The sequence below is a fragment of the Hippoglossus stenolepis genome, chromosome 17, assembly GCF_022539355.2.
Source record: "Hippoglossus stenolepis isolate QCI-W04-F060 chromosome 17, HSTE1.2, whole genome shotgun sequence".
In the NCBI taxonomy this organism is placed as follows: domain Eukaryota; kingdom Metazoa; phylum Chordata; class Actinopteri; order Pleuronectiformes; family Pleuronectidae; genus Hippoglossus; species Hippoglossus stenolepis.
Genome location: NC_061499.1, coordinates 9,243,123 through 9,264,269, shown reverse-complemented (window position 1 = coordinate 9,264,269; position 21,147 = coordinate 9,243,123). Strand labels below are relative to the sequence as shown.

Sequence of the window (21,147 nt, the reverse complement as noted above, 5' to 3'; positions counted from 1 at the left end):
TTTGTCCAAAAAAAACAAACAGACAACAAAGCTTGATTGAGGATTTTATTGTTTAAGGATATGCATTAACATGCACATTATAAAGCAAATAATTAGGAAATATATACTTTTTGAAATATAGCATACGCTGATTTTGACCAAGTTAAAAAATAGACCTGGTACTCGTCTTCAAATAATAATATAAAACTCACTGGAATCAAACATTTTTTTCATTCACATAAATGAGGTGGGAATTTCCTGCAGCTGCTGAACACAGAAGTAGTTTAGTTCACCTCACTCAGATACTTGTGCTGCAACTTGCTTTGGATAAAAAGGGTTTTATTGCCTCTACCAACTCGGAGACTTTGGCTACTTAAGAGAAACGTTCTCCACACATTTTGGTGGTAAAGATTTAAAGTAATGCCCCCAAACTAGATTTCACTCCACTGTTGCATTGTCGGGTCAGCTGGTGTCTTTTTTTCTTTAACTTCATGGACTGAACTCATCATGTATTAAAGTGGATTTAATGGAAAACCTTTTCACATTTGTCATTTTCTTATGATTTTTATGTTTATCATTTGAAGACACACAGAACGAGGAAATGAAAGTAAAAATAAAAACGCTATACAAAAGGATTTTCCCCCCTGAAAAGGCACTGTGGGTCCAACAGATATCAAATACAAAATTATTTGCATCAATCATTAAGAAAAGACCAGCGGTCTGATTAAAAAAAATTATATTTTGATTCAGATGTTAATAAGGGAGAATCAAAGTTGTAACATTATTACTGTACATTCATTAGTGAATATTAAACCACCGACAGATGTATGTGCTCTAATACTAAAGAAGAGTTTCTCGTGGCACAAGAAACTGTTTTTTGGAAATAAGTCTAGATGTGTTTCTTTGATCGGACACATCTTGAAAGCTTTATTTTTTTATTGCAAATACATGTCACTTGGACAGTGTTCCAGTTTAAGTGATGTTTAAGAAATGCTACACTAATATAAAGACGGTAAGTTTGTTTTTTTGCATTTCTCAGTTTACAAGGAATAATGTAAATGGAATTTTTGTTTAATACGCCTCTCAAATTAAATGAAATACTAAAAATGGCTGTGAAAAATAAATGTAGTGAAAAATTGGTTACATTTGCAACCACAAATATTTTTTACCACTTCAGACAGTCTAAAAACTAACTTCAAATAAAAATGAAGGGTTACAGTTCGAGTCTTTCAACTTAATTCCCGCCCGATTTTACTCAAAACCATTTTTACTGGACCCAACACAGGGCTTCAACATTAAAAAACAACTTTCCCAAAATGGAAAATAAAGCAGAAAAACAGACCAAAAACATACGGGTCACATTTTAAAACAAAAGCAATAATAATAATCACTTCTTTATAGATGATTATGGAAAAAATACAATATGCTACTGTAAGGACTGGTCCCGCTCAGGTTGAGGTTTAGACGCTCGAGTTGACAGAGGGTCGAACAATCCTTTAACCTGTGGTGTTTCTCACCATTAAGAAGTCACAATGAAGCGGTGGCACAGCGGTGGACCACAGTGATGGCGTCTCCCTCCCTGATTCAAGCAAAAACCCTGGAGGGAATCAGACTTTTGCAGGTGTGACGAAGGAGAAAAGCCGGTGACGCTTTATTTATAATAGCAGCTCAGTTTACTTTTGAAAGGAATATCAGATGTTTGACTTGCTCTCCAGCTTCAGTTTTTTTCTTCCAAGTATGAGAAAGGGGTAAAAACTGGAGGCTGGATTCAGACAATAATTCAGGGAATAGCTGGGTAGATTAACAGCCTCCTGTAGTATCTCACCACCCTGATAACCTGCTTTACACCTGTCCACGTACATTCAGCGCTACCTCCTATAGGCCCTGCTGCTCCAGCTTCACACACCGTGCCTCTAAATGGCACCCAACGACCTGCTCTGACTTGACTGTGCTCCCGTTCACTTGGTTATTCACAAATCTCTCTCCACCTCAAACCTCTCTGTAACTCTACAGTCTCACATTCACGTAATATTCCTGCTTCGCAGCAGATACAAATATCGTATAATATTAAACTCGACCACCAGCTTCCAAAGAAGAATCGGCTGCTTCGGTTTAAGAGTGAAATTAGGTGATAAGGCTGATAACTGAGCGAGCACCGGTGACAAAGCTTCAGATATCTGTTTGTACACAGTGAATCCTCGTCGGGCTCTCAGGCTCTGCTGCAGTGTTATTGCTGCCCTCTGTCGCGCTCTCTTCCACCTCCGGGTCCGCGATGGCACCGACGCTCTCCTCGCTGATGTACAGAAACGTCCCGCTGCTTCCCTCTTTTGGCGAAGCGGGTGGAGAAGCGGACAGCAGACGGTGCGTGAAGGCCACGTGGCTGCGCTGAGACGGATAGTGCTCCAGGCGGTCGTTCTCCACCTCAGGCATGGGTGTGAGGGCGACGTCGATGAAGGCGGCGGCAGCGGCGTGATGAGCGTGGGGGTCCATGGGGGCGGAGCAGAGGGGATGAGCTGGTCTTGAGGTTTCGGGGTCTGAGCAGCTGAGCTCTGACGAGAAGTGGCTACAGTGCGAGTCGGCCACTGAGGGCAGGCTGCCGCTCAGGGATGGGGAATCGAACTCGGAGGAGTTGGTGCTGCGCTGCTCCAGGAGCTGAGCATCCATATCTCCTTGTGTTTCATTCATTCTTCTTTCTCCCTTGCTGCCGCTGACTCTTTTCCAGAGCTTTCCTTTGCTCTTTTTGCCCCCCGACGTGGAGGGTTCCTTCGTCCAGGGAGGTGAGGGGCAGCAGTGGTTGTCTTGCTGAGCGCAGCAGCAGGTGGACGGACATGAACACGGGCCACCGCTAGCTCCTTTGAGACCAGCGGTGCTACTGCTACAGCTAGCTTCATCCAGGCTGCTGCTGGCGCTGCAGTGTCTCACCTTCTCCTGCTTGGACTCCACGTCTGCCTGAACTTCCAGACTATTGTCTCTGCAAAATAAAACCACTCACATTTAACCAACAGTATTACAATAAGATTTTTTTAACACTGTGAAAACTTGCTGATTGTAGGAGGAATATCTTTTCTGTTCTGACTACCGACCTTTCCAGAGGCATGTAGGCACTAAGGATGGATCCTGCCATGGCTTTTGTGCTGGCGTTGTCACTGATTGTCCCGAGGCTGACGGTGGCCGACTCTCCGCTCAGACTGCAGCGCTCCTTCTGGACGTCAGCCTGCACCTCCATCCTGGGGAGAGAACAAAACATTTAATACCACGAGACAACAACATGAACTCAAGTGAAATATGATTGAACGACAATGTATAAGTTACTTATGTTTCTTTTACCCCTTTCTTTCTTTTCAACATTTAAATTATGTATATGTTTTATTTGTCTATGACTCAACACCATATTGTATTACTTTGCTTGTTGTCTTTGCTGTTTTTTTTTTCTTGTATTTATTTGACCGTCCCTCTGAAGCACTTTGTAACGGCTATTTTTTAAAAGTTATTATAAAATCCTAAATACACCTGCATGAAATAAGTCATAATAACATTTGTTCGGATCAAAATCAAGCGCATGTTGATTATTCAATCAATTTCCGTGGCTGTAATTTAAACCATAAGAATGTATAACAAAGCAGAGACAATGAGGTTGAGTCTCTCACCTGTTGTAGCAGCTGCCCGACAGGCTGCCAGTGATGCTGGTCCCGGCGAGCGCTGTGGTGCTGGCGTTGTCGCTCATGTTGTCACGCTGAGCCGAGCTCATGCCGCAGCGCTCCATGTGGCTCCCGCTGACGCTGAGGCTCAGGCCCGTCAGACCGCCGACGCTCGCACCATCGCCAAGGCTGGGGTTGTTGAGCCGCGTCTCTGCCACCGAGGTCGTGTCTGTGGAGGAAAGGACGGAAAAGGGATTTAGTAATTTCATTGAATTTACAGACGGTTGTATCTGATAAAAATAACTTCACAGATGATCCCTATGAACCCACAGACCCTGATCAAAGCATGACACCACATGACCGTGAGGGAAAACAATTAATTGCTTGAGAAATCGTAAGTATTTTTGTATTCAGTGACTGTAAATGCACAATGACTTCAATGATTCAAGCTGAAAAAAAAGCTAAAAAGAAGCAGAAGATAAATTGAGTTTATTATTTTAACTTTAACCAGTGACTTTACTTTCACCGCCTTTACTTAGAGTCATGAAACAACAGATTGATGAATTCTAAGGTGTGAATAAGTGCCGCCATGTCTCACACCTCCCTGCTGTCTCGTGGATTTTTAATTATCATTCAGAGAAGCTGTGAGAAACGTGGTCCCTTTCCTCAAGCACCGACGAGGTGAGAGAAGAGGGCTCGACCTCAAACAGCCGCCAGGTTGATGCTGACAAACACACACTTGACAGGAGAAACCACTGACACTGCACCAGTCGTTTGACACCATCACACAACTCCCAACACTTATCGGCTTCTCACATCAACAGTGCTGGCATTTTGTGGGCTATGAATAATCTGCATGAGCAGACAAAGGGCGTTGATGCAAGTGTGCTTCTTCATGCCAATGCAAACACATACCAAACCTCCTGGTTGCTAAAAACTCTCGGTGTTTTCCAGATACTCCGTTTCTATTTTAGACCTTAAGAAAAAGGTCACATGCGCCAGTCTACAGCAACTACATGTTTATGAATTAAAGAGAACAACTTGATACGTATAGAAGCAGATCATTATTTACCTTCCTGTGTTTGTAGTTTTATTTTCACCCAACATGTTTTGATTGCATATATTTGGCAGACTCACTATATCACTTTCAATTTCCCCTCGTCGGTTTACCAGTAGACTTACCTGTGGCTGCAGCTCCACTGCCTATGTTGTCATTTTCGTCATCGAACTCGATTCGCACCCCTTTGCCGTTGCCCGCTGACACTCCACAGCCGCCGCTCCGACACAGTGAGATGGGGACGACTCCGTAGACATAAGCCAGCATGATGGGAACACCGATGCCTACACAGCACAACGTAAACACTCACTTTAAAAGCAGAAGTTTCCTTGTGGGTCAGTGGTAGACTCCAAATACAGTGTATATAACATGTTCCTCACCAAACACTAAAAACATTTCACATTTTGAGAAAGATGACATGTTACAATTCAATTCAAAACCCCCAGGTGAAGCTTTTCCACAGTGTTCACTTTCTACTACTGAGCCACTGAGAAAACGAAACCCTGTAAATAATTTAAGTGTAGTTGAGAAACAGATGGTGGCGAAAGACAAGAGGGGAAAAGAGAGAGAGAGAACAAAAACACTTCTTTCTTACCAACAGTGACGGCAGCAACCACAGGCGACACGATCACCGACAGCGTCACACCGCCTGCGATCACCAGGTTCCTCTTGTGTTTGGAGATGTCCTTTCCCTCATAGCGGTTATGGATCTGAGGGGAGGAGATGTGTTTATTGCCTTAAAGGGTTCAATCACAAAATGAGAAGATGTGACTGCGAAACAACAAAAGATCATATTGTCCATGTCATGTTCCTCACATCTTAAAACTGATATATGGCTTCATAACAAACTGGATTAGATTATACACATTTTATTCAATGATGAATCTCTCCAGAATCTCATCTGCCACGTTGAACAGGTTCACATGTGATCCCCAGTAAATTCAGATCTATTTTCACTGTCTTTTGTATTTGTGTTTTTGGGCTGTTGACTGAAAGTGTTTCTTTCGTTCATCAAATTGCAGTGAAAGCAATTCTCACAATGTGATTCACACCTGTTGATGTCGTTTTAGTTGTGGTGTTGACTCAGCCACCCACATCTGATCTTTAAAATATATTGTTATGGTTATCGTTCTTGGTGTGGATGGGCCTTTAGTCAACCAATCTGTTTCAGTGATTCCACATCTCTTGGTTTCTAGCACGGTTATTTTCTACCCTGCCTGCCTCTCCTTTACACACTATCAGAAAAATAATCATCTCTTTCTTTCCTTCGTCTCACTTTAGGTTTACAAACAAGTCAAAAAGTAGTTGGGTTTTAAAAATCAACTCTACAAGTACAATTGTACCGTCTGTTCCCCTATTACATGTTATTCCTACGCTGTCTGGAGGTAGCTCTCACCTTTCTGCCCACATAGACTGGGATGCCAATGATCATTGCGGGGATGGCGATGCCGGCAATAAGGGCGATACCCACAGGAGCTCCGACCAGTGTGCCGAGCTGCCACAGAATCTTCTTCTTTCTGCTCCAGGGCTTCTTTCCCCAGAAGGTGCAGCCTGACGGACTGAGAGGATGGAGAGAGAGAAAGAGAGGAGAAGATTTGTCAGGGGAAAACTGAGAGACAGAAATGCATGCATGTGTGAGAGAGTATATTATACACTAAAACGATAAGAACTTAAACTAATGTAAAAGAAGTCAAATGTCAGCTGAAACACAGAAAGGTAAAAGGGCAGTTTTCATCGACTTTATGTTTGTTTCACCTTAAATAGTGCAGGTCAGAGATCTCCTTCATGCAGAGCCAGCAAAACTCACAACCGCATACAGCACAGGTCATGTGATTACAGCTCCCATCATTCATCTTGATGATGTAGGCAGCACACCGAGGACATGGCTTGATGTCATCACCTAGAGGAGGATGATAGAGGTTAATACAGATAAGAAATGCCTTTTATAGGCAGTATTTTTGGTAAATATTTACAGTGAATATTGTGTACTGAGAAACCTTTAATCTATGACTGAGAATAAAAAAATGTGATGTATGAGCTGAAGGTACAGATGTGCGGTACCATTTTTTATCTGTGTAAATTCCTAAAAACTGGCCATGTTAGTCCATGTGCATTAAGGGCCTTCATTTCTAAACTACCTGCGGCTCCGCTCTCTTGGCTGTAGCTGAGGGACGAGGACCTGAAACTCCTCAGCCGGAGGTGCTGGGCCCGCTGTTGCCGTGCCGTGTCACACGTCTGGTTGGGATGCCACAGCTGTTTGCAGTGGTAGCAGAACTCTGTCCCGCAGCCCTCACGTCCACAGGTGATCTTTGGGCAGCTGGCACAGCCAAACGCAATGACGGCATAACTGAGAGAGGAACAATACAGACAATGTGTTTTTTAAATAGTTGCCAGTAGGAGTGCACGGGTGTAGTAGTGCAGCACGACACTAGGGGTCAGCAGGGGTAAAACGACAAGTACAGGAACAGTGCAGGAGAATTAAACTGGGTGGGTAAAATATCTAACGTGCATAAATACAAGATTTCACAGTTGGTGACATGAACATCGTCAGGAATGTGTTGGTTACGTAAACACAGGAAATTAGCTGCTACATACTTTCCATGATGATTCCACCTATAAGCTCTGTTACAGTAAATCAATACGGGCACAATCACTTCTGCATGAGCGCATGTCACCATGGTGTCGCTCATCAATCATTGCAACACCCAATTGAAAAGCTGTTATTGAAAACTGCACAGCAGGATGGAGCGGAGAGGGAATTTCCAATAACTGCTTTATTATTGTAAGCACACAACTCTAACGCAGCTTGACAAACAGGTACCACAAACATCCATTGTTGCAGTAGTCATTCATGACCTCACACTATTATTGCTTCAAATAAATGACCTTATTATTTTTTGAATAGTAAAATGAAAGGCAGAACTAAGTCGCTTTCTGACTCATAAAGCGACTTATGTCTCACTGGTTTGGATAAAATGAGACATTCAAAGTTTTGTTGTTGAAACAAACACCATAGATACTGTGGGAAGGACCAAAGAGCACCTGGTCTATAAATATAATATGTATGTATATATAATGACAACCTCAGCTAAACCCTGTGACTCTTGTGGCCATTCAGGCTCCCACAGCAGAGGCATCATGGGAAAATTTGAACCAGGCAATAAGGAAAAACAAACACTTGTGGACAGATAAAGTGGACAATTTGTTACGGTTCTATAGTGAGACAGAGGCCCAGTGTGTGTGTGTGTGTGTGTGTGTGTGTGTGTGTATGAAGCCGTCAGCTGATCCACTCAGACCCTGTATGCTACACCACAGAATCTACGGCTAAAAATTCTATTGACTTATTTTCATTTCTACAGCGACAAAGAGCTGCGTATTCAAGTCAGCACAAACGCCCTGGAAAAGATTTAGGACAAATAGAAATGATGGCATCAGCTGACACACACACACCACGTCTGTTGGTCCATCTACACACATACACACACCTTCTAACTGGGAAAAGATCTTAGTTCAAATGAGATAAGCATTTAATCAAATAGACATGCTCAGGTGATACTAGACAAGCAACAGTGAGTTAAATTATAACAGAGCTGGTCAGTGTGTGTCAGCAGTGACTCAGAATTTATATTAGAAAACATGACCCATCATGACCTTCTTTCTGTCAATGTCTGCATGGTTTGGCTCATACATTATGTAATATTTCCTATAAAAGCATACAAGCTCGATTACACTTTTTTAAAAGAGTGAAAACTCGAGCGCTGATTTTTAGTGAGCAAAATTATGTTTTTATTTTCTTTTAATAGGTTGCCACCACAAAGTGCCTTCCTTCCTCTGTAACAAATTAATATAACAAAAATAAGATTGGAGTACATAAAATGCTCTGATAGAAATTCATTATAAATAATATAATAATTACTCATCATATTTTTGGTGGTTTCATGATTTCTGGTATCAGCACTGATCAGTTTACTCAACATAACCTCTTCTTATCTTTTTATTATTATTATTATTAATAATAAATTATAATTTCACAGTGCCCACCCTGCTAGATTACATTCGACAGTCCAGTTTTGGGGACGTTGTGTGTGTTGAAGCTAAAAAACATTCCGTACAGACAGTTTGCAGACAGTCTGCAGTAACACCTTGGTGAAGCAAACTGATGCCAAATGGTGTTTGACAGTTGTAACTGGATGGGAGAGATTCCAAGTCGACCTTTTGCTGTTAAAACTATCTCACATATATATTTCAGTGTAACAACACATTTCTGTATGACGCCACTGCAAGGTCAGGACTCCCCTGTGCATAGATAGAATTTATTTCCTCATGCAGAGGATTCTTGGGAGTTAATATCCGCAGAGCTGAACAACAAAGCCCAATAACTCATGAGTGCAATTACACGAGAATCATCAGCGAGGGCATTAAGCAGTGGAGAGTGGGGCGGGGAGCCAGAGCTGAACTGTGTGGAGGAATAGAGCAAGAAGAGCTGGAACAAGCTTATGAAAGAGCCATTCTTCGAACAGACAGGGTCAGCAGTGTTGATGAGACAAAGCCATGAGAGGGAGTGAAGGGTAAAACCATTTCTGAATTCAGCCATCATTAAGACAGGGAAAGGGCGCGACTGAACCACAACGCTGATGAATACATATGTAGTGTTAATTAAACCAGTCCAACAAGCGCCTGCGGTAAAAAAACACAGACGGGTGCAAGTGTGGATGAGCAGCACAAGTACACGGGGCAATGAGCAACATGAAGCAGAGTGACCTACTGAGCAGGGACAGTGTTATGTCAGCCTCAGCTGGGGCCGCTCTGAGCAAACTTCTGCTTCTCTACCAAACACACATGACCCTGAACTGACCCTCAGCTCCACCGTCACCTCCATGTGACAGGGTCTGAGTTAGAAATAAATCATTTCTAACTGAAAAGTAACAAGCGAGTCAAATGTGCATTTTTTATAAAGTGGCTAAGGGAATTTTTGCAGAACCTCATTTTATCCATCCGTCCCTCCATCCGTCCATCAACAACCTTTCACATACACCTTCAGACCATATCGAGTCTCTAATTAACCAAACCCCAATCTGTCTTCGGAATCCACTTTGGTAAATATGCTTATTTATGACATGTTTTATTGTTTAACAATTTGAATATGTATTCATATTATTCAAACTGCGTCTGAGCCCCTATTCACTGGTAAATATACTTGTGTATTTAAAATACCTCTACATTCTATTAGCAGCACAAAAATGACGGATGACTCATTCGGCTGACAGAATACACAGCTCTCTCACTTCTACGAGTTATTTATAACACACGCCATCAATGCAAAAGCCTGGGTGAGCTTCAAAAGGACAGATTACAGCCTGTGAGTTTCCTTGATGCTGCTGCTTACTGTTATTTTGGGACCCGTGTGTTGGTTATATCAGAACATCAAGCATAAGGTAAGTGGAACACAGATTCTGAAAGGTTAAGATTTTGTGGAAATAATCTCACAGACCGGAAACCTTTATGGCAGATTGGATAAAATAGATTAAATAAATTGTTGTACGTTTTGCTGCTTGGCATTATTCATATTTGTAGGTAATTTTTTATGTAGAAATCAGGTTGTTGAAATATGTTAGTCACCGAGTGAACTTTATAATCCCATTTTCTTACCCACAGTCCGGGGCAGGACACCAGCGGCAGTCAGGCTCAGCCACCAGCCACCTCCTCAGCATAAACTCCTCATACTTCTCCATGAGGGCTCTGTTTCCCAGGATCATGCGGATGTCATGAGGATTGAAGCGCTCCGCACACTCGGGGCAGCTGATGTTGACGCGAGACTCTGAGATCTCAATGCGCAGGTACTGTCGCAGGCAGTCCGCACACGAGCGATGGTGACAGGTCATGATGTCCGGGAAGCAGTCGCGTCCATGGCGCAGCAGGCACAGGGGGCACTCCAGGTTCTCTGATATTGACACTGATGAAGTTGACGCTACGCCCGGTATAGAGTGTTCTGAGGTTTTATCTTGGAAAGTCTCTGACTGCACAACTTCAGTGCTGACAACGGCGTCCACTACAGATCCAGTCTGCAGAGGCCTGGTCTTGCGCTTGGGGTCGCGGTCAGGTCGTCGCCGCCGACCAAACAGCGCGTGTAGGGACAGACGGCGCTTCTTGGGGGTCTTTCTAATCGAAGGGAGGCTGACAGAGGAGGTGGCAGATTGAAGATCTCTCTCTGAGCCTGTGCTGCCATGATGTTGCTGGTGCAGGCTGCTCATCATGCAAGCTGTGTTGGTGTTAGCACCAGAAATTACCACATCAGGAGAGGAGATGAGGCAGAGCGGAGGGGGGGAGAGGGATTGGGTTTGAAGGGACAGGGTGATTGGGGAAGGGAGCGGGGCAGCTGTTAGCTAGGACATTGCGGCTTGAAACTAGTATAGGAGGTTTTGAAGACCGTGGTGTGGTCTGTCCCAGGTGTAAACCACAGTGATGCAGGGGCGAGGATGTAGATGCTCAGATATGGGACACCAACCTGAGAGAAACAGAAGAACAACAGAAAATAAGGTACCGAACCACAGCTGAATGCATTAACTTTTAATGCGCTGCTGCAAAAACAGAAACAAAATGCAAAACCTGTTCTTCAGGAAGCTAAACAACTTCTCTCCTGGGGATACGACAGTTAAGATATGATATAATCTAATCAGCAAAGTCTATAAAGCAAGAACATCCCTTGAATTAGGTTTTGCAGAGTGCAGACATTTTCATCAGGCATGTCTCCCACGTACGCATATTAGCCTGCTTGCATACACAACTGCAGGCTTTCCCCAGAGTGTGCATTAGTCAAGTGTTGGACAAAACAAGTCCAAATCTTCCACGATAGATCTCAGATGTGGCCACAGCTGTGCGGCCGCACCTCTACACTCAAGTGCTCCCACATGTTCGTATTTTACGATGTGAACAACTTCAGGATAACTCATCACTTGTGAGGGCAGAGTTTCTGTAGTGCAGACCTACATCCACACTAGACATACGTAGTATTGACGAACAAATTCCCTGCATTTCAGAAAGGGACACAACCTCGGATTTCATCAGTGACACCCAAGGCTGTGCTGCCGCCATAATGTACAAAGTGCAGTATATGTGCGTTTAATCAGGTTAACCTGTCAACAGGATAAATAGTTAGTCTCAGTAGCCAATAAGACAACTGACCAGAGGAAAGTGTGTTTTCAAGGTTTTTAAATCCAAACAGATGTTGAAAATAAATTGCATCATCCTTTTTACAACACAAAGATTCCAGTTGTAAAAAAAAAAAACTGCTTTACGCACGTAAGCTATGACAGACTTTCCTTTAAATACCTGTTTGTTTTTTTAGGCCAGTTCGAAACATTCAATGTATGTTTAGTATGTCCACTTTGTCCGACTTCTCTCTCTGCTTGTGTGTGCACCAAGGAAACCAAGACGTGGCTAATTAACAAGACGACAGTAAATCTCAACAGGGGCAGCGATCTCGCAAAGGCTCAGTCTCATAAGCTAAAAACCTGGCTGACTGGCTGCGGTTCTTCTTTCCTCGTGATGTCAAGCAGGCAGAAGTTAACTTTTATTACAGCTACTTCTGTGTTAAGAGTTTTTTTTTTTTTTTTAAAGAACTTCACTTCTCTGGACATTTAATAAAGCTGAGTGTCCTTCCCCTTCGATATCATCCAAATAAGTTAGATAGGTAATCCTTGATTGATCCCCACTGAGGAAATTCTAGTTTTAGTAGCTCAAGGGCAGAATAAATACATGTAAAAATAAGAATAGAATAACATAGAGGTGTTGATTTGTTTTTTTCTGTCGAGCAGTGATCAGTTTCCCCAGGATCTTATCACAAGTGGTCACTTCATGTGCACTCGAGAGTCCATCTGATGCTGGCTGTAAAATGTGATCCATCTAAACTGGCTGCTGACACATTTGAGAAGCACTAAATATGGCCTCCAGCATAAAAGGAAGATATCTGTACTTCCGTGTACAACAAAAACGAGAGAAATGGCCTCGTCGTTCCAAAAGCCTTGGAGGAATGTGCATAGTTAACTGTGTTCTAAAGATAAACGTGAATTAAAAAGCCTGTCAACCATAATTGCATCTCATCGAGCCATTAGCGTCGAAGCCAAGTTGTAAAGAATAATGTTTTAAATGACTAGGAAAGTTTTAAAGTCACATTTGAAAACCAAAGTCAGCACATCGGAAATTTCGGCGATAGGGGTAAGACGAGGTGATGTGTGGTGATGAGATGACACATCAGACAGTGTGTAATGCATCTGATTCGAATAAAACTCAAAATCAAACGGCTATGGTCATACAAATACTTGGGTGTGGTCGGCCATCTGTTGTCCTGGAAAGATCACATGGAGTATGTCCACATAGTGTCTGAAGTCATTTGGAGGCAGTAGACAAATCCTTTTGTTTAGTTTTTTACTTTTGTCATACAGTACTGTAGTACTACGTGGTACAAGTAGTTTTACTTTGAAGTCAAAACTGCTCCACCAAATTTAAAAAAGCTGGTCAAAGACTTTTTGGAAAACCCCCTTGAGAAACACTATGACTCAGGATTCCACAGTTACATTTGAAGGCTGGTGAATAATCGTTTAACAATGTCAGACTGAAGCACATTTTGTTCACCAGTCGATCCTAAAAGTACCTAGAAGGCCACTTTGGAGAGTGCGTGCCTCCGCCAAGGCTAATGCCCTATCATGCCATGTTAAACAAAGTGAAAGAAATGACTGGATGGTGTGTATCCTTAGTATGTCTAGTGTTGTAAATGGAGCTGCTGCTGTGATGCAAGACAAACTTTACATGCGTCAGACGATAAAGTATTATCACTCAATCATTTAACTCAAGTTGTATCAGGGCCCTGAGCCAAGCTCCCTGGGGCAAAAAAAAGTCCCAATACCGGAGTTTCCCTGAGGAGAAGGAATTTTTTTTGAAAATCTCAGTTCCTCTATCAGAGTTTATACCATAGAAACCGAGGGCTGAATCAAATTCATCGGGGATTCAACTCCTAAAAGAAAAACATCCCTGCTCGGGAAGCTGTACTTTCTTAAGTCTCATGAACTTCCTGATTTTGGCTTCTAGCACCGAATGTCAACTGACTGTTTTCTCTCTGCGCTGTTACATGTCTGCAAACACTTAGTTTTGCTTTTAGTTTGTGCCCAGCAATAATCTAAATGGATCAGCCGGAGTTTTTAGACCTGATGGACCAGAAGTTCAGGCTTTGTTGTTCTTTTCTGCATTGCACAAAAATGATTGTGCTTTTAATACGTCAGCCAACTAAGTTGTTCTAATAGTCACACGACTTCAGCCCCGCTGTGGAAACACAAATCACCATGTGCTGGAGGAACTTTCACCCGAGGGAAATGAAAAGGTCATTGTTTCTCAGGACATTAAATGTTCCTGGATCTTTTGGTGGGAAACCACCTTCTGATGCCACTGGACACATTGTGTCTCGTGGTGGAGACAAGACGCCTGTAAACCTTTATGAGATAGGATCTTCAGATTATCAGGTAACATCTTTAATCTTTAAATACCTTCAGTCAAGTAGAACGATCTCTACAATCTACACTTGAGTGCCCTGGCTCTGAGCTGTATCATGACCAAGGAAACAGAGGATGCTTGGTTTGGTGAGGCATGAAGATAACTTTGCAGTATGATGTCCTCACACTATAATTCCACATCATAACAAAGCTCATCATAAAAGTCCAAACCCCCAAATCACGTGCATGAGAGGAAACTTTAACAAGACTGAGGAGCAATTTCAAGCAACCCACAAGTCGATGTGAAATTACACTCCCCAGGAGTAATTAAACTGGAAAAGCCTCAGCTCTGTACTGACTGAGAGTGAGTGACTGGGACTTTCCATGTGACTGTGGTCAGTGTGCGATTGTGTTTTTGTGTGTATGTACATGCATGTATTCAAGTTCTAAGGCAATCACATGCAACCACGGCTCACACACTGGGATGTTGTCCCAGTTCCTGAGACAACCCCAGGGCACGAAGCCTACCGCGGCAGATTAAACGGTTTCAACCTTCCGTCCGCTCTACAAAGAGTTTGCATCGGCTGATGCTATTATCATGATTACCGTTGTAATATGATTCAAACCGGTGGTTTTCTTCTGGAGAATCGGGTCAATGCAAGGTCACCAAGTTGAGGTTTTTTAGGAAGTCACACTATAATCTGTGTGTCAAGATGGATGAGGGGAAAAATAGCAACAAAACGTGTCACCTGAGTCTAAAGCAGTAATGGTTTTAACAAGTTTAGCCCTGCAGACCACTGAGCAATAACATGTTGGCTCCAGCACTGCAATAAACAAAATAAATCCAGGTTATCATCGCCTGTAATTTCACAAAGTGACAATAAGGTGTATAACCACATTGCAATGGAACAATTTGTGCTGCACGTCTATGACTGCACGCTGCTGTGTCTAACCCAGTTTCACGAGCACCATTTGTAATTTTTTGCGGACTATTAATAAGCCATAAACAGAACATGCCTGTCTCCAAAAGAAACATCCTTTCCTGAATATTCACACTAACAATGTTGCACGCAAGGCTTATCATTTCCAAAGTAAACAGGAGAGCTGAAGCCTAAATAAAACAGGCTCACAGTGAAGACATAGCATCTGCATGCAATTTCTTTCCAGTAAAAATATATATAACCTTCAGCTGACCTGAAACCCGTCTCCTTGAACAATTAACACACAACAGTTAGATTTGTCATCTCTCAGTGTCCCAGAAAAATTAACAACAACAAGATGATGTGGTTTAAATCAAGTAAAAATTTTTAATTTCACAGTAAAATGAAAGTCACAGTGACTATTCAGTTGTTGATGTTGTAGTATATATGTCAGACTGTAACCTTAGGGTACTTGTGTAACCTGGGTTCCTTATGTTAGATGTAGAATGGAGACGCAACAGTGATTCGGCCGTTTGATTACCACCTGTCCAAGACTGGTTTTCTTAATCCAATGTCGATATTTGAGAGTTACTAGAATCTGAAATGTTAATAGAACCTACACAACAATATGCTTAAACTTTTGTTAATAAAGAACTGTGACAAATACTCAGCAGGATATTTGATAGTTGTTAAATAAACGTGTCAGTGCTCTGTGGTGGGAAGTCGATAAAGAAAAAAACTGCTCTGCGGTTTCTCAACGCTTCAGTCTAAATTTAGGTGACGGTGGGATTTTTTTGAAAAACTCCTAGTTTCAAAGAAATCGCTTGTGAAATGAGCGGCTTCCACGACTTCAAACCAGTCAAAGTATTCTTCTGCAAAGTGTTCATCACGTACACTAATTTCCGCTGACATTCCAGCTGGAGGACAGACTTCCTGATCATGACAATGCAGCCAGTTATTACGACTATGTACAGAGGAACAGCCAAGTGACAACAAACAATTCCACTTTTTTTACATAATTTTTTGTTTATCTAGCTGTTATATTTCAGTGTTTTTAAACTGCTACAATATTCTAAAGCCCCGTTCCTCTGAACAAGTTCATATAGGAATAAAAAGTTATTGTTAGACTGGCCTGCACTCATCAGGCCAACTTTCTGTCAGCCGGACATCGTCACAACCAAGTAGCTTAATGAATCTCTGTTTAGTCTTTCATCTGTCAGCCCCAGTATAATAATAAGGTGTGATGTTGGACATAGTGGGGACAGGAGACAGTGGAGTGAATACCTCTGAGGCTGCTTTTAGCACTGTTTACTAAACAGTCAGATTCCGAGCCAACAGAGGAGGGTACTTTTCCACTGTATCTGGTACATTACGATGAGGCAACAGTTTTATTCAAATGTCACTGACAATAACGGTGAGGATGCAACTGATGATGCAAATGAATTGTTTATGGCACTAAAAAAAATGGTACATCATATAAAAAAGCTAATTGAACATGAGGTTTTATTATTTTGCATTTTCTCTATTTAGTGCCAAATAAAGAAATAGACTTATGTTTGTATGAGGAAATGCCAATTGCATTTATATATATATATATATATATATATATATATATATGGCCAACTAATTGTCTTAACTTAGTCGGACGCTACAATTCTAAACTGAAAATGTCTGCTCCGTGCAGCAGCAGAGTCACATCAGAGCAGCCGAGTCGCTCTACACATATTGAGCGGACACGTCTTCTCTTTTAAAATGTTTGGCCTAATCCGTAACACCGATGTTGTCGTAAGTTTATCACCCAGTGGAAAATGTTCCATCCTGTGGCATCGCTGTGGTCCACACTCAATACAGACTTAGGTTAACTGTCCTCGTCTTAACCAGAACAGTCAAGCCATTTAGAATAATGACTGCCTGCAGAAAACCACCGAACCAAATGCTAGATTAAATGAATTTTCAAGCAAGACCGAATAAGTAGTTGGTGAATCCACTCCATCCATGGCTGTGCAAAATAACGATATATCTATTACATCACGACCTGACCTCACTCGTTCACCCCACTCAGACCACGACACGCCAAGACGCTCTCTACTGCAACAGGCTTTTCACCCCAAACAGCAGGGGAGTAGGAGGCAGATGGGGGGTGTGATGGCGGTGACAGCCCTGCTCCATTCTGTGCTACATGAAGGAGGAAAGAGACATCGACAGCGCTCGTCTCACGGTTTAATCAAAGCCACTGATTTGACAGTGTTTGAATTAATTCAACTAGAAAATTTGAAGAGATGTGTGGGAAACTGAAAAGAGCTTTTTGATCTTATTAGTCAGCTCGTATCATGTTGAAATCGTCAAATCTTCAGTTGCCTTTGAGGCCGGGCAGCTGTTCATGTTTACTGATAGGTTTACAAAAATGTCAAGATAACCACAAACTGTGAGAACACTTCTTCTCATTGGTCCCACATAACAAAACCACACATATTTTACAGACGAATCGTAACTAAAGAATTCAAAAACAAAGTTTAAATGTCCGCTATGTGTTCCTGGTGCACAAATGTTTGCTAGCTCAAACAGTCAAAGTCTAGAACCGGCCCCGAGCTTGTCGATTATTGCAAAAAAGCAAATGTTTGCTTCGCATAACAACTCATTGGTCTTGTGTGTCGATGTCAAATGAATGACAGAGGAGCGTTGGACACTGAATTACACAAAAACAGCTTTAGATAAAATATTTTCATTGGCTATAATGGCAAAAACCTTCTCCAGCCATAAAGGTGAACATCAGAGAACGTCCTCAAGAATTTAAACATGGATTTCTCAAATTTGACAACTGAATTTACTAATTGATATCGATCTTACAGGTGGACATGGAAATGGAAAAAAGACGTTTCATTATGAACCGGATGGCCCCTGCATAACTGGTCACCAAATTTAGGTCAGTTAACCATAAACTAGTTCAGGCTGAGAATGGGTGGCGGGTGATGGCTTTACAAACCAGTTTCTGGTATATTAAAATGCTTAAACAGGAATTTAAATACAAAGAAGTATAATTCTGGGCCGATATTCTAGTATATAAAGCAATATAAAGCATTGTGCAATGTTTCCAAATGTCCTTTCAGCAGCAAAAAAAACAAAACATGGAATTAAGCAATGTGGTGATAAATGATGACACGGCAGTTACACTCAAATCCTGAAGTTTCACCAAACTTCTATGCATGAAATTTTGTTTCAGTATCATTGGCTGAGTGCAAGGCTGAGATTGGTCCAGTTAAACAGTAACAGGTTGTTAGCAGGAAACAAAGCACCGTGACTCATTGACAGAAAAGCTCAGGTGAGGACGGCGTAGATAAATGAAGCGAGCAAGCTGTAAAAGTCCCACAGTAAATACAGACGGACTGTGCCCAGCGGTTGATACGATATCTACTCAGGAAAAACCATGTTGACTGTGCCATAAAAGTGACAACAGAAAAACAATGTCGGTGATTGTTCCCATTTGCTGAAGGATACTTGTGTTTAGCAACAGCACGAGTCAGACTCATTTAATGAAATATTAATGTAACATGAAGCTGATCCCCATTAAAAATTAAAACCAGTATTAACTTAATATATTTCAGTGTAATTAACATTAAAAAATAAAACAGTCTTTGCTTTTAAGTCACACTAATCTTTACAAATTACCCAAATTTAAGAGAATAAAAAGGGACATGAATGGATGACAAGGATTAATAATTCATATTAAATGTTTTTATAAGTGTCCTTTTAAAAACGAATCAGTTATTTGTAAAGCAGCTACAAAAGACATTGAGGGTTTTGTAACGTGCAATATTTGTAAACCATTACATGATTATACCTTAACCACACACAATTATTGACAAATGCGTTAAAAACCGCTAAACAAATAAAAAGGTAAGAATAAGAGAGTTAAGTGTCCCAGAGATTTATAAGAACAAAAGTAAAAAGGTTTGCATGGTTAACGTTTAAAGGAGTTGATCCTTAAACCGTGAGTGCAAACAAACCGAACACATGACGATATCTGTGTCTCAGCCAGGAAAATAAAAAACCCAACAATAGCCCACTGAGCTCCAACACACATTGTGTTTTACGAGTAGTGACACGATTAAAACAATGAAGGAGAAGGCTGTTTAAAAAAAAAAGAGACGTCATCTGATGCTGGGCACAGTCCCACTTCACATTTTGTTTACACTTTCCACCTGGCTAAACAGCTAGCCTGCTAAGCTAACCCGATTTGGCTAGCAGGGAGCTAAGTGAGCAACTTTAACTGCCCGGAGAGTTTCTCCCTGGCGGAGCTGTGGCTTTTTTTTACCCGCTCGTCAGGTGATTAAATCGACAACAAAACACGACCCGAGTCTAAATTAGCGGACACTTCGCGTGAAGGATAAAAGCTGGAGGATTCCTGCCGCCCCCTGTAGTCCCGACGATGGGACTTTACAAGCTAACGATGCTAAACGCTGCTAGCCTCTCGTCAAGCCCCGCACAGGAGGAAGTTCCCGTTTGTTGCCATCTCTTCACCAAACGATGGCGACTTCTGGCTTTAAATGTCATTTTATGCAGAAACACTCACCGTTCAGCTTCCAGCAGCTCGCGCCGTGCGTCCCCTACAGAGGAAGCTCCGCTGCCTCCACGTCTCCAGGAGCCCGGAGAAGAATGTGTCACAGGAAACTTCGCAGGACGAACTGACTACATTCCCCGACCGCTGCTGTCAAGGCAGAGAACTGTGCCACGCGTCAGGGTTCCGGCTGGATTTTCACTATAAAACACCAAAGTTTTCAGGAGACATCAGTGGAAAAAATTGAATTTACTTTGCAATAAAACTATTAAAAAAAATAATTGAATTACTTGTTATTGTCACTATTATCCAATTTAAATTCAAAGCTCCTACCAGAAAAATACACTTTTGTTTTGACTTGTTCACAGTTTGGAATCTATGGTAGAAAAAGAAATACAAACATAGTAAACATCTTGTTAAATGCACCTCAGAGCCATAGTACAAAATAGAGACAAGTAATAACAGTTACAAACAGTAAATTGGTACAATTGTGTTTGTTTATTTTGAATTGAAATGCTTGGGTCACAGGCTCTCTTCTAGCAATGCTCAAAATATTACACAAGCATAAAATATGAACAAAAATAAATATAGAATAGAATATTTAAAAAATATATAAATATACAAAATTAACAAAAAAATACATATATATATATATGTAGTAAAAAAGATGTTTACTATGTTTGTATATATATATATTGCACTACCTAAAAAAGTAGTGCAATATATAAGGCAAATATGGTAAGGTGCAGAGTTTTTATGCCAGATTTGGGGAGTTAAAAATCCTTATGGCCGTAGTGCTGAAGCAGTCCCGTAGGGCCGAGTCTGAACAATTGTGCTCCATCAGAGTGCCATCAAAATTGTGCTTTAATTTGTTAAACTCAATCGGAATATTTCCTCCTGAGAGCAACTGCTGACTTGACCATTGTATATCTACTGGTTGATACACTGCCACGTTGTGGTCATTGCATGGTACTTCCTCATACATAAAGGGACATACACAACAGATTTCTTAACACTAAGAAGAACTTGAAAATGTGCAAAATCTTCAGAATGTGCTCTGTGAAATGACTGGATTCAATAATATTTCAATTCAATTTAAATTGAATATCAATTTTTTATTATAATAATCAAATTACGTGGAAGTTTATCAAGGATTTGTTCATGATGAACTTTTGGAGAACTGATTTTCCATTGGTCTCAAACTCGCCTTCAAATTATGATACAATAGAAGGTGAAAAGTGGTAAGTTAGATATTTAAAAAGATTTTCTGACATTCATAAGCAAAATAATAATATTCATTTGAACCGGGAGCTAAAAAGTGGTTAGTTTGTTATTTTAAGAATAACTTTGTGTAATAAATTATTATTACAAAAAATACCTTCTAAGACTCGCTCGTAAATTGCGAAAAACAGCGGAAAGCTGGGAGCCTTCTTCAAAGGAGCGAGTGACAGTGTCAGTGGTCAGAGATCATAGGAATCTTTGATGTCGACTTAGACAGTTGCAAAGGAGAAAATGT

At 41.4% G+C, this 21,147-nt stretch overlaps 1 protein-coding gene across 1 annotated transcript; it reads right to left on the bottom strand.

The window, feature by feature from the left end:
• Positions 1 to 31: 31 nt before the first annotated feature.
• rnf19a (ring finger protein 19A, RBR E3 ubiquitin protein ligase) lies at positions 32 to 19,796 on the bottom strand. The gene is made up of 10 exons (XM_035182127.2): positions 19,647 to 19,796; positions 10,324 to 11,179; positions 6,813 to 7,021; positions 6,430 to 6,574; positions 6,071 to 6,233; positions 5,270 to 5,384; positions 4,800 to 4,958; positions 3,627 to 3,846; positions 3,063 to 3,206; positions 32 to 2,950 (listed from the first exon to the last, which is right to left on the bottom strand). Exons 2-10 carry the CDS (start codon positions 10,926 to 10,928, stop codon positions 2,149 to 2,151), a joined length of 2,562 nt encoding a protein of 853 aa, XP_035038018.1. The 5' UTR covers positions 10,929 to 11,179; positions 19,647 to 19,796; the 3' UTR covers positions 32 to 2,148.
• Between the last annotated feature and the right edge of the window lie 1,351 nt (positions 19,797 to 21,147).